Source organism: Rhincodon typus, chromosome 20 (genome assembly GCF_021869965.1).
Source record: "Rhincodon typus isolate 14 chromosome 20, sRhiTyp1.1, whole genome shotgun sequence".
NCBI classification, from domain to species: Eukaryota; Metazoa; Chordata; class Chondrichthyes; order Orectolobiformes; family Rhincodontidae; genus Rhincodon; species Rhincodon typus.
This window is the reverse complement of record NC_063351.1, coordinates 603,744-617,496: the sequence shown is the minus strand read 5'-3', so window position 1 is coordinate 617,496 and position 13,753 is coordinate 603,744. Positions and strand designations below refer to the sequence as shown.

Here is a 13,753-nt window from a genome sequence, read left to right as displayed (position 1 = left end):
GCCTCCAGACCAAACAACAACCCTCTACCACCACCCTCTGTCCCCTAGCTGTCTCTGGTTCTCGTGTGACCTGACTTTATTACCCAATGTACCATGCAGAACCTTGTTGAAGGCCTTGCTAAAGTCCATATAGAATCATAGAATCCCTACAGTGTGGAAACAGGCCCTTCGGCTGAACAAGCCCACACCGACCCTCAGAGAATCCCATCCAGACCTATCCCCCTATAACCCACCTAATCTACACATCCCTGAACACTACCGGCAATGTAACATGGCCAATCCACCAAGCCTGCACATCTTTGGATTGTGGGAGGAAACCCACGCAGACACAGGGAGAATGTGCAAACTCCACACAGACAGTCGCCCGAGGGTGGAATCGAACCCAGGTCCCTGGCGCTGTGAGGCAGCAGTGCTAACCACTGAGCCACTGTGCCGCCCCACATATAGACAACATCTGCTCTGTCTTCATCCATCTTCTTGGACACCTCTTCAAAAAACTCAATCAAGTTTGTGAGACACTATCTCCCCATGCACAAAGCCATGCTGACTATCCCTAATCAGTTCTTGCTTTTCCAAAAACATGTAAATCCTGTCTCTCAGAATCCCCTCAAACAACTTACTACCAGTAATGTCAGACTCACCAGTCTATTGTTCCCTGGCTTTTCTTTGCAACCTTTATTAAATAATGGCACAACATTAGCTACTCTGGAGTCTTCTGGCACCTCACCTTTGGCTGTCGATGATATAAGTATCTCTGTTAGGGGCCCCGTAATTTCTTCCCTAGCTTCCTACAATATCCTGGAATACACTTGATCAGGTCCCAGGGATTTATCTACCTTTATGCATTAAGACCACCAGCACCACCTCTTCTGTAATGTAGAATCTTTTCAAGTCATCAACATTTATTTCTCCAAGTTCTTTAGCTTTCATATCTTTCTCCGTAGTAAATACTGAGAAATATTCATTTAGGATCTCATCAATCTCTGGTGGCTCCACTGATCTTTAAGGGGCCCTATTCTCTCCCTAATTACTTTTTTGTCCTTAATATACTTGTAGAATCTTTCTGGATTTTCCTTTATCCTATCTGCCAAATCTCTCATGTTTCCTTTTTATTCTCCTGGTTTTCCTCTTAAGTGTACTCAAATACTCCCGAGACCCCTCAATGGATTCACTTAATCCCAGTTGTCTATACCTGACACATACTTCTTTCTGCTTGACCAGATCCTCGATGTCTCTAGTCACCCTGTGTTCCCTACTCCTACCGGCCATGCCCTTCACACTAATAGGAACGTACTGTCTCTGAACTCATTATCTCAGTTTTGAAAGCCTCCCACTTGCCAGTTAGCCCATTATCTTGAACAGCTCCCCCCAATCAACTTTTGAAAGTTCCTATCTAATACCATCAAAATTGGCCTTGCTCCGATTTAGGACTTTTAACTTTTAGACACGGCCTATCCTTTTCCATAACTGTTTTAAAACTAACAGAATTATGGTCTGTGGTCCCAAACTCCTCTCCCACTAACACCTCATTCACTTGCCCTGCCTTATTTCCCAAAAGAATGTCAAATTTTGCTTCTTCTCTAACAGGTACACCTACATATTGAAGAAAATCTTCTTGACCACACTTAAATTCCTCCCCATCTAAGCCCTTAACACTGTGGCAGTCCCAGTCAATGTTTGGAAAGTTAAAATCCCCTACCATTACAACCCAATATTCTTACAGATAGAGATCTCCCTACATATTTGCTCCTTAATTTCCCACTATGGGTGAGTGGCAGGGTGGGGGGTTTGGTCAAAAATATAATCCCAAAGTGATCATCCCCTTCTTATTTGTCAGTTCAACCCATATAACTTCACTGAACAATCCGCCAGGAATATCGTCTAAGTACAGCCGTGATGTTTTCCCTAATCAAAAAGGCTACTCCCCCTCCTCTCCGGTCTTCCTTTCTATCCTGCCTTTAGCAACTATACCCCAGAACATTGGGCTGCCAGTCCAGTCCCTCCCTCAGCTGTGCTTCTGTAATAGCTATAACATCCCAGTCCTGTGATTTGTGGAGTTTCTCCAACGTGTTTTTGTGACAGTCGAAAGGCGTTTTTTGAGACTGGAAGCCTGTGTCCAGTGGCCAACCACGGGTTCTGGGCAGACAAACAGGAGGCTGGAAGAACACAGCAAACCAGGCAGCATCTGGAGGAAAGGAGCAGTCAACTTTTTGGGTATTACCTTTCTTCAGGATCCCTTGCTGTTTATTGTGTGCATTAATAATATAGATATGAATGTATGGGGTATGATCAGTACACAGCAGGGGAATGAAGACATTGGTAGGAAGAGTGTATAAAAAGTAAACACACTGTAGGAAAGGATATAAATGAACAAATAGTAGGAGCAAATTGTGGGTGACTTTAATCCTCACATTAATTGGGTTAATCAAATTGAAAAAGGGAGCTATGACAACAAATTCATGAAGTTCTTGGATCATTGGGACCTCTTCTGGGGTAGAGGTGACCTGTACAAAAGGGACAGGTTGCACTTGAACGGGGGGGGGGCAATATTCTCACGTGGAGATTTGCCAGTGTTACCCAGGAGGATTTAAACTAGTTCGGCGGCGGTGGCAGTGGGGTGGGAGAGACTCTGAATAAGACAGGAGGCATCGAGAAGTCAGGGAAAATACATTAGCCATCGAAAGTAAGTTTACTATTCAGGATAGCCAGAGGCACTGTAAAGGGAGAGAAAAGACTTCTGGTTTAAAGTGCATTTATTTCAACGCACGAAGACTAACTGGTAAGGCAGATGAGTTCAGAGCATGGATTGGCTCTGGGGACTAGGATATTATAGCCATAACAGAAACATGACAGAGAAGGGCAGGACTGGCAGCTCAGTGTTCCAGCATACAGAAGCTACAGGCATGCGAGAAGTACAAGGAAGCAAGGAGCCGGAGTTTCCCTTTTGATAAGGGAGGACATAACAACAGTGCTTAGAGACAGTATTCTTAAGCGGTCATCAAATGAAGCCATATGGTTAGAACTCTGAAACAAGAAGAGGTGGTCACTCTGTTGGGACTATATCATAGACCCCTAAATAGCCAGTGTGTACTAAAGGAGCAGATGTGTAGAGAGATTGCAGATACCTGTAGGAATAATAGAGCAGTACTGGTTTGAGATTTTGATTTCCCAGGCATTGACTGGTCCACTCAAAATGTAAAACGCCCGAATGGGGTGAAATTTGTCAAACTTGCCCAAGAAAATTTCCTAAATCAATATGTTGAGGGCCCTACTCAGGAGGCTGCAACACTGGATTTCCTCATAGGAAACAAGGTCAGGCAACTGACTGAAGTGTCAGTTGGAGACCACTTTGGGTCCAGTGACCATAACTCTTACTTTTAACATACTTATGGAAAAAGATTGGACACGTTCACAGGTTAAGGTGCTATACTGGAACAGGGTCAATTTTGGGGCCATTAGGCAGGATCTAGCAAGGGTCGAGTGGGTGAGTCTGTTTGAAGAAAAAGGAACGACTGGCAAATGGGAGGCTTTTAAAAGTGTGATATCAAGAGTCGAGGGACAATATGACCCTGTTAGGGTGAAGGGAAAAGCTGGCAGATTTAGGGATCCGTGGCTGACGAGGGATATCGAGGCTCTGGTCAGGAAAAATAAGGCAGCATACATTGGATTTAAGCTATTGGGCTCAAGTGAATCCCTAGATGATGAGAAAAAGCATAGAAGCACACAAGAGGGAAATCAGAAGAACAAAAACAGGGTATGAGATTGATCTGGCAGATAAGGTTAAAGATAATCCCAACAGGTTTTACAGCTCCATTAAGAGTAAAAGGATGGCTAGGGAGAGAATAGGTCCCCTTGAAGGTCAGCACGGCTGTATGTGTGTGAAGGAGTGGGTGGAAATTTTTAATGAATATTTCTCCTCAGTATTTACTGAGGAGAGCACAAGGATGCTAAGAAAGTAAGGGAAACAAGTAGGGATGTTTTGGTCCGCATACACATTACCAGAGAGGTGGTGTTGGCAGCCTTAAAGCGCATTAAGGTGGATAAATCCCCTGGACCTGATCAAGTCCATCCTCAGATGTTGTGGGAGGCCATTGCGGAGATTTTTGCTTCATCTTTAGCCACTGGTGAAGTTCCAGAAGACTGGAAGGTGGCTAATGTTGTTCCATTGTTTTAAGAAAGGTAGCAAAGACAAGCCAGGGAACTGCAGGCCAGTGAGCTTGACATCAGTGGTAGGCAAGTTATTTGGGATGATACTGAGGGACAGGATCAACCAACATTTGGATAGTCAACAGGCCAGGCAGCATCAGAGGAGCAGGAAAGCTGACATTTTGGGTCAGGACCCTTCTTCAGAAATGCCCCATCTTTCCTGCTCCTCTGATGCTGCCTGGCCTGCAGTGTTCCTCCAGCTCCACACTGTTATCTTTGACTCCAGCATCGGCAGTTTGTACTATCTCTTTGGATAGTCAAGGTCGGATTAGGGATAGTCAGCATGGATTTCTGCGGGGGACGTTGTGTCTGACAAACTTTTTAAGAGTTTTTTGAAAAGGTAACCAAGAGGGTGGATGAGGGTAGGGCAGTGAATGTTGTCTATATGGACTTTAAGGACCTTGACAAAGTCCCGTACAGCAGGCTAGTCATGAAAGTTAGGTTGCATGGGTTCCAGGGAAGGCTAGCTAATTGGATTCAAAATTGGCTTGATGGTAGGAAGCAGAGGATGATGGTTGAAGGTTATTTCTCAGACTGGGGGCCTGTGGCTATTGGTATGCCACAGGGATCGGTGTTGGAACCTTTGTTATTTGTTATTTACGTAAATGATCTGGATGCGAATGTACAAGGCATGATTAGTAAGTTTGCGGATAAAACAAAATTAGGAGGTTTTATTGATAGCAAGGAAGGTTATCAAAAATTACAAAGGGATCTTGATCAGTTGGGGAAGTGGGCTGAGGATTGGCAAATTAAATCAATACAGGTAAGTGTGAGGTGTTGCATTTTTGAAAATCAAACCAAGGTAGGACTTGTACAGTAAGTGGCAAGGTCCTGAGGAGTGTTGTGGAACAGAGGGACCTAGGAGTACAAGTACATAGTTTGTTGAAAGCAGGGTTACAGGTAGACAGAGTGGTAAAGAAGGTATGCAGCATGCTCGCTTTCATCGGTTGAGGCACTGAGTGCAGGAGTTGGGATGTTATGTTGCAGTTGTATAAGTCGTTGGTGAGGCCGCACTTGGAGTATTGTGTACAATTTTGGTCACCCTGTTATAGGAAAGACATAGTTCAACTGGACAGCATGCAATGAAGATTTACGAGGATGTTGCCAGGACTAGCAGGCCTGAGTTATTGGGAGAGGTTGGCAAGGATAGGACTTTATTCCTTGGAACATAGGAGAATGAGGGGTGATATTATCAAGATGTATAAAATCATGAAGGGCATAGATAGGATGAAAGCATATAGTCTTTTTCCAAGGGATGAGGAATTGAAAACTAAAGGGCACAGGTTTAAGGTGAGAAGGGATAGATATAAGGAGAACCCAAGGGGCAACTTCTTCATGCATAGAGTGGTACATATGTGGAATGGGCTGCACAGAAAGTGGTTGAGGCAGGTACAATAGCAACATTTAAAAACATTTGGATAGATACATGGATGAGAAGGGATTAGAGGGGTATGGACCAAATGTGGGCAATTGGAACTAGCTGAGTGAGCACCATGGTCAGCGTGGACCAGTTTGGGCTGAAGGGCCTGTTTCCATGCTGTATTACTCTACAACTCTAAGTGCATTCAAGGTAGTTTCCTACAGCAATTTGTCATGGAGCCAACTGGGCACCAGACTCTCTTGGATCTGGAAATTGGTAATGAGGCACGTTTAATAAATTACCTCAGAGTAAAAAATTCTCCAGGATGTCGTGATCATAACACAATGAATTTAATATTCAGTTTAAGAGTGAGCAACTTCAGTCAAATACGACTGTGCTCAACTTAAATAAAAAAGGAAATTACAATGAAATGAGGATAAAGTTAGCTAAAGTAGACTGGGCAGATATATTAGCAGGCACGACAGTAAGCAAGCAGTGACAGACATTTGAGGTAATTCATCACTCTCAACAATAACATGTCAGTAAAGAGGAAAGGAGAGAGATAAATCAATCATGGCTAATCAAGTTAAGGAAATTAAGTTGAAAGAAAAAAGTCAAAAAAAGGAGGCAAAAGTCAGTGATTGAAAGACTTGATAAATTCAAAATTGAGCAAAGGAGGACCAAAACAAAATTGAAGAGAACAAGTGAACTACAAAGGCAAACAAGTGAGGGATATAAAAACTGACAAAAAGTGTCTTTAAGTATATAAAAACAGAAATGTCAAAGTGAATGTAGGCCCCTTAGAAAATTAATCTAAGGAAGTATTTATGGGATACAAGGAAATGGCGGTATTTTGCATCAGCCTTTAAGATAACACAAACATCCCATTAACATATAAGAATATGGGGGAGGAATACAATACCATCATCACTAGAGTAGTAGTATTATACAAACTAATGGGACTAAAAGCAGGTAAGTCCCCTGACCCCGTGGCTTACATCCTAGGATCCTAAAAGTAGTAGCTACAGAGCTAGTGGATGTATTGGTTGTAACTTTCGAAAAATCCTTGGATTCTAGAAAAGTAGCAGAGGATTGAAAAACTGACAATATGACACCCTTAATTTCAAAAGGGGAGGCAGGCAGAAAACAGGTAATTATAGGCCGATTAACCTAAAATCTATTGGAATAGTATTGGAATCAATTATTAAGCAATTAAAGCAGGACATTTGGATCATAATGTAATTAAGCAGAGTCAGTATGGCTTCACGAGAGCAAAATTGTGTCTGACCAATTTATTTTTCGAAGCAAGTCTCAATTAGAGTGGATGGAGAAAACCAGAAGATGTATTTGGACTTCTAGAAGATCACCAAAGTACCTCACAGAAGATTAATTCATAAGGTAATAGTTTATGGCATTGAAGGTAGCATATTGAGAGATTCAGTTAATGGGCAGGAAACAGTAAGTGCGGAAGAGGAGCTCTTTTTCTTGTTGGTAACCTATCTCACGACCTCTCTCTCTCATATGCATTCTCAGTCTCTCTCTGATTTCATTGTTTGTAAAGGGACCAAGGGATATGGGAGGTGGGTGTGATTAGGGAATTGAACTCAATGATCTGGCTTGATCAAATTGAATGGTAGAGCTAGCAAGTTGCAAGAGGAATACAAACAGTTGAGAGAGATATTGATAGGTTAAGTAAATGGGCAAAAAGTTGGCAAATGGAGTATAATGTGGGAAAATGTGAAGTTGTTTAGTGTGAAAGGGAGAACAAAAGAACAATTCTTTAAATTGATAAAAACTGCAGAAAGTTGGAACACAAAAGGACTTATACACGAAACAGGTAAAGCAAGTAATCAGAGGGGCTAATGGAATGTTGGCCTTCTTATTTCAAGGGTGTTGAATTTTAAGGGCAACCATAAAAGGTGCTGGTGAGATCACATCCACATAGTACAAACAGTTTGGTCTCTTATTTAAGGAAAAGCTATCATTTCATGGGTGGCAGTTCAGAGAAGGTTCACTAAGTTGAAGCCTGGTATGGAGAATTTGTCTTCTGACCAAAGGTTAAACAGATTGGGACTTCACTCATTGGAATTTAGAAGAATGAGAGGTGATCACATTAAAACATATAGGATTGTTAAGGGGGTTAACAGGGTAAATGCTGAGAGGATGCTTCACCACTTGAGGAAGTATAGGACCAGACAGCACAGTTTCAGGGTGAAGGCCGAGATGAGAAGGAACTTCTTCTCTCAGAGTTGAAAGTTTTTTGAACTCCTTGTCACAGAGGTTTGTGTGTAAATTTAAGGCAGAGATAGATAGATTCTTGATCAAGTACAGGCATCGAGTTATAGGGAAATCTCCGGAAAGCGGATGCGAGGAATGTCAGATCAGCATGATCGTATTGAATGGAAAAACAGGTTCAAGAGGCCGAACAGTTTCCTATTTGTATTTCAGTCTTATTTGCCTTTCAGAAGAGCAACTTGATTGTAAAACTCTCATTCATTTTTTCAAATCTTTAAACGGCCTCACCCCTGCCTCTCTCTTTAATCTTCACTAGCCCTACAACAGCCTGAAACTGCGACACTGCATCAAGTCTTGTTCTTGGCTATCCTGATTTTAATTGCTCCATCACCCTTATGTTTAGGGACACAGGCTCGAGTCTCTTCCTAAACCTCTCCCTCATTTCCCTCCTTTAAGGTGATGGGAGCAATCTTCAAAGCTTGTTTGATGAAGTGTCTGCAAAGTACCTTGGGATATGATGGGCAGCATGGTGGCTCAGTGATTAGCACTGCTGCCTCACAGCACCAGGGACCCAGGTTCAACTTCACACTTGGGCAACTAAGTGGAGTGTGCGCATTCTCCCTGTGTCTGCAAGGGTTTCTTCTGGGTTAACTCCCACAGTCCAAATAGGTGCATGTAAGGTGAACTGGCCATGCTAAATTACCCATAGTCTCCAGGAATGTGCAGGTTAGGTGGACTAGCCATGGGAAATGCATAGCTACAAGGACAGGGGGGTGGGAGGATCTTGGTGGAATGCTCTTTGGAGGGCTGGCCAATTCGACAGGCTGAATGGCCTGCTTGCACACTGTAGGGATTCTATGATTCTATATTATGATAATGGATTAAAGGCAATGTGTAAATGCAATTTTTTGTAATTACAAGTGAAAGGAGCACAGCTATTACCAGAGAGCATTCTTTATGATTTGATTTATAGAAATAGGACATTAAAGATGGGTAATATCCTCCAGCATCTCCATGAGAAAAGTATTTATCCACACAGCTACCAAATAGCCAACTCTTCATTATAATTCGCACTGATACATCAAACATGAATGCCAAACAACTTTCCAATCCCCTGAAGTCACCATACACGCCTTAACAGAGTTTGATAAAAAGATCCATCAGTTCAACTCCATCCAGTCAACAGTGTAACCTACCCCAAGCCCATCATTAACACAGTTGATAGGAATGTCACTCTCAGGCAGATGGACACCCCAGCTGCTCTCCCAATGTGTCTCACTGGCTGCCTGATCTACGATGTTAGCTGCTCTCAACCCAGGTCCTACACAATTGGAACTAATGAGTGAGGCAAGTTGAGGAAACAGATTGGGTGCAGCAAGACAGACAGGCCTGAAAGAAAGGAGAAAAACATCTATCAATCCCAATGATAATCATCCAGTGATACTGGCTAGAACTTTGCAGGGAGAGGATAGGGTTCAGCTCTGATTCCTCCTCAAAAGATCAGTTGTCACATCTGGTAAAACTCAGTGCAGACTGTTCCTCACAAAATGATTGATGCAACGCAGGCAATCCAGTTTTCTTTTTATTTTGGGGGGACGCAGGGGAGTGAGAGAAAATTCAAATAAATCTAAAATTGTTTAGCTGCATTGGAAACAATTACCTCAGTCTGACATTGGCTCCAATATATGACTCGTATGGCTTTTCCACCTGCATGAATTCAAATTCATAGGTTCTGCTCTGTGTCAGTTCTCCAGGCAAAGCCAGCTCCTTCACCAGGTTCACAAACTCATGTGTGTTGCTCTTATCACTGAACAGTTCTGGAACACAGAAGGGATAAAGGACAGTCAAAGCCATTCAACCTGGATTCCCGGGAAATGAGTCTTAGTTTATGTGTTTAGAAAATAAATCAGCTCAACCCAAAAATAGAGAAGACAGGGTTTAAAATGAACAAGTTGGAGTTTAAGAATGAAGATGACAACAAACAAAGTAAGGGGTCATCAATGGTTTAGGTATCACATCAAAGCAATTCTTGACGCCTGGTTGCCGTACAAAACATATCTACTCTTTTTAGGCTATGACCATTCTATGAACCAGTCACCAATAAGTGGGAATCCAACCATCACTCCTTGACATTCAATGGCATTGCTATCCCTGAATCCCCTATATCAATATTCTAGTGGTTACCACTGACCAGAAACTGAACTGAACCAGCCATATAAGTAGTGGATACAAGAGCAGGTTAGAGGCTGAGAATTCTGAAGCAACTAACTCACTATCTAACTCCACTTTCTATAAGGACAAGTCAGGTTTGTAATGAAATACTCCCTACTTGCCTGGATGAATATAACTGCAACAACACTTGAAGTCTAAGAGCATCCAGGACAAATTAGTTCACTTGATTGGCATCCCATCAACTACCTTCAACAATCATTCCCTCCACCGAAGCACAGTGGTAGCAGTGTGTACCATTTTCAAGATGCACTGTAGCAACTCACCAAGACTCCTTCAACAGCACCTTGCAAACCTGACAACCTACCTAGAAGCACAAGATTCATGGAAACACCTGCAAGTTTCTAAGTCACACACTATCCCAACGCAGAAGTATGTATCGCCGTTCATTCATTGTCACCAGGTCAACATAGAAAATAAGAGAAGTTGGTCATTCAGCCTTTTGAGCCTGCTTTGCCATTCAATAGGATCATGGCTGATCATCCAACTCAGTACCCTGCCCTTGCTTTATCCCTATACCCTTTGATTTCTTTAATCGTAAGAACTATGTTTCAGCTTCAACGACTTTCCGTGACAGAATTCTACAGGGTGAAGAAATTTCTCCACGTCCAACTGTCCTAAATGGCCTACCACGCATTCATAAACAGTGACCCCAGTTCGAGACTCCCGGTCATCAGCATCATCCTCCTGCAATAACTATCTAGTCCTGTTAGAGTTCTGAAAGTCCAAGCACCAATCCCTACAGTATCCCACTAGTCACTGTCCATCACTCAAAAAAAGACCTGTTCGTTCCTTGTCTTTGTTTCCCGTCTGCTTCTAATGTCAGTACATTATCCCCATTCCAGTACACTTCAATTTTACAGGCTGGAAAATCCTGGAACGCCATCCCTAACAGCACTGCAGGTGTCCGTACATCACATAGGGTGCAGCAAATTGAGTGGTGCTCATTCCCACCTTCTCCAGGACAATTATCCAGCCAGTGCAATGTCCTAGTCTCAGGCCTGTTGTGGTTGAACAGGAAGAATGACACATGATTGCTGGATCTACAGTCTAAAAATAAAGTTACTAGCGCAAGACTCTGTTCCTCTTTCTTCAATCCAGATAAAGCCATCTGGCAATGTGGTGCTAAAAGGAACAAGGCCCTGGTCACAGCTACACATTCAGATCACATCACACTACTATCACCATTCTCCAGTGAAACCAAACAGCAGAGAGTACTAGAGATAACGAGGTGTAGAGCTGGATGAACACAGCAGGCCAAGCAGCATCAGAGGAGCAGGAAAGCTGATGTTTCGGGTGAGTACTAGTTTGGAACAAAGGGCTTTTGTGGAGTAGTGGTAACATTCCTACTACAAACTAGGAGGCCTGCATTCAAGTCCTACCTGTTCCAGAGGTGAGTAGTAGTATCTCTGAAAGGTTGAATTAGAAAATATCTATGCTTATATCTGTAGAAAATATCTCTATGAGATGAATGGAAACATGTCACCAACTCACCAATCTGCCCAACAAACTCAATCCGAATTCCTTTGTGCTCCAAACGCTTGCCTGGCTGTTTAAAGGTCAGGTTTACCTGGTAGGGAAATGAAATGTTAAAAACATTTTATAAATCTTCCACCTAAATTCATAGCCTCTAAATTCACTTTGCTTTACTGTCCTCTGCCCTCTTACTCCATTATTTCCATCCACGATGGAGTAGCTGCAGCGTGGGAAGGGTAAACAGTCACATGATGACAGCAAGAGGGTGGAGGTTCTGCAGGCAGATTCCAGAGAGTTAGGAATGAGCCAGACAAGCAGGACTTTAAGAAGGTAGAAATTTTTTTCTTCAGAAATATTTCAAATGTGATACACTCTTGAATAAAAACAGGATGACTGAACAGACAATTGTCTGGACAATTGCTGCAGTAGGCACATTTGCAATCCAGGGGACTTTGAGATCACTTCTACAATGTTGGGACCTGCACAAGCCAGAAAGGAAGCACTTCAACAGGGCCAGGACCAGTATCCTGGAAAGGTGAGTTTGCTAGTGTCATTGAAGGGGGTTTAAACTAGCTTGGCAGGAGGGATAGAAACCAGGCATTGATTACAGGAAGAGAAACAAAACTGAAAATAGAAAAGGGAGGAAAATTGTAAGTAAAAACCTAAAGTAGGGAAAACAATGGCTGGAAAATAATCAGTCATTAAATAATGACTTATTTATTTCAACACGAGATTAGCAAATAAAAATGAGCTGAAAACATAGATCGGAACTTGGAAGTTATGACCTCATAGCTACGGCCAAAACGTGGCTTAAGGACTGAATTGGCTACTACTAATTATCTACTCTCCTGATTACAGTTTTTGAGATGCTTGGGGTGTGTCAGACTCTGAAACAGTCAGAATATGATAGAACAACAAACATGTAGACAACAACTCTTTGATAGTGGAGATTTCAACTACTCCAATATTAACAGGAGTAAAATGAAAGTTAGAGGATGTAGAATTCTTCAAATACATTCAGGAGGACTTTTTTTTTCCAAGTCTATTATGTAGCAAGCCCAACAAGACATAGGGCGGTTCTGGACTTTGTTTTAAGAAATCAAAACTGCACAGGATGGAGTAGTATCACCAGTAGAGAATTTTAACAGAAGTGACCAAAATTTAGTTAGATTGAGAATAGTCATGGAAATAGATAGGCAGGTTTTCGTACAGCTTTTACTGAGAAAGGTCAATTGTAAGCTAAACTACATTGAGATGAGATGAGATTAAGGAGATGCAATGGCAAAACCACTAGGCAATGGCTTAAAGGCATCATTGCTAAACTATTAAATCAGAGACCCAGATAATTCTGCACTTTTAGAAAGGAGAAGTGGAGACTGGGTCACGCTCCAGCTAGAATCAATCCAAGGTTCCTACAAGTTGTAATCAGGTGATGAGTTGCTTGACTGGAAGTTCCGTTTCCTTGCATTTAGGTCAGGGACATGTTAAACACAAATTTGACAAACAACTAAACAAGATAATCTCAAGGTTAAAAGGAGAGAAGGATCAGACAGCAGTGAGATGGAATCATAGAATGCCTACAGTGTAAAAACAAGTTTACACTGACCCTCCAAAGGGCATCCCAACCAGACCCACGGCCTTACCCTATCCCTGTAACCCTGCATTTGGCATGGCTAACCCACCTAGCCTACACATCCCTGGACACTATGGACAATTTAGCATGGCCAATCCACCTAACCTGCACATCTTTGGACTGACAGGAAACCCACGCAGACACGGGCAGAATGGGCGACTGTGCGGGGTTTGCACAAAGCTAGAATCAAACCTGGTTCCCTGGCACTGAGGCAGCAGTGCTAATCACTGATTCACCGTGCCACCCCTGGAGTACAGGGAAGGGAGGAAGGAATCAGAGAGTCACCAGGTACAGGGGAGGGAAAAAACAGTTATCTCAGGTTAAAGAGACGGATTGGACAGACTGGAAAATGCTGCTTTTCTGATGAGTTATTAAAGTGAAGCAATCTACCCATTCAGGTGGATGTTAAAAAAGGTCCCAGTGATATTCTGAGGAAGGACTGGGGAGCTAACCCTTGTATCTTGGATCAGAGATAGTAGGAACTGCAGATGCTGGAGAATCCGAGACAACAAGGTGCAGGGCTGGATGAACACAGCAGGCCAAGCAGCATCATAGGAGCAGAGAGGCTGACGTTTCGGGCCTAGACCCTTCATCAGAAAAGGCTTTTCTGATGA

At 42.6% G+C, this 13,753-nt stretch overlaps 1 protein-coding gene across 1 annotated transcript in view; it reads right to left on the bottom strand.

Annotated features, from left to right (window-relative positions):
- The window catches only part of vps26a (VPS26, retromer complex component A), a 62,905-nt gene that overhangs the window by 23,305 nt on the left and 25,847 nt on the right, over positions 1–13,753 (bottom strand). Inside the window, exons 3-4 of the mRNA XM_020509950.2 lie at positions 11,525–11,600; positions 9,462–9,618 (exon numbers count right to left, since the gene is read on the bottom strand). Of these exons, the coding sequence (XP_020365539.1) occupies positions 9,462–9,618; positions 11,525–11,600 (233 nt within the window). The remainder of the gene's footprint in view (positions 1–9,461; positions 9,619–11,524; positions 11,601–13,753) is intronic.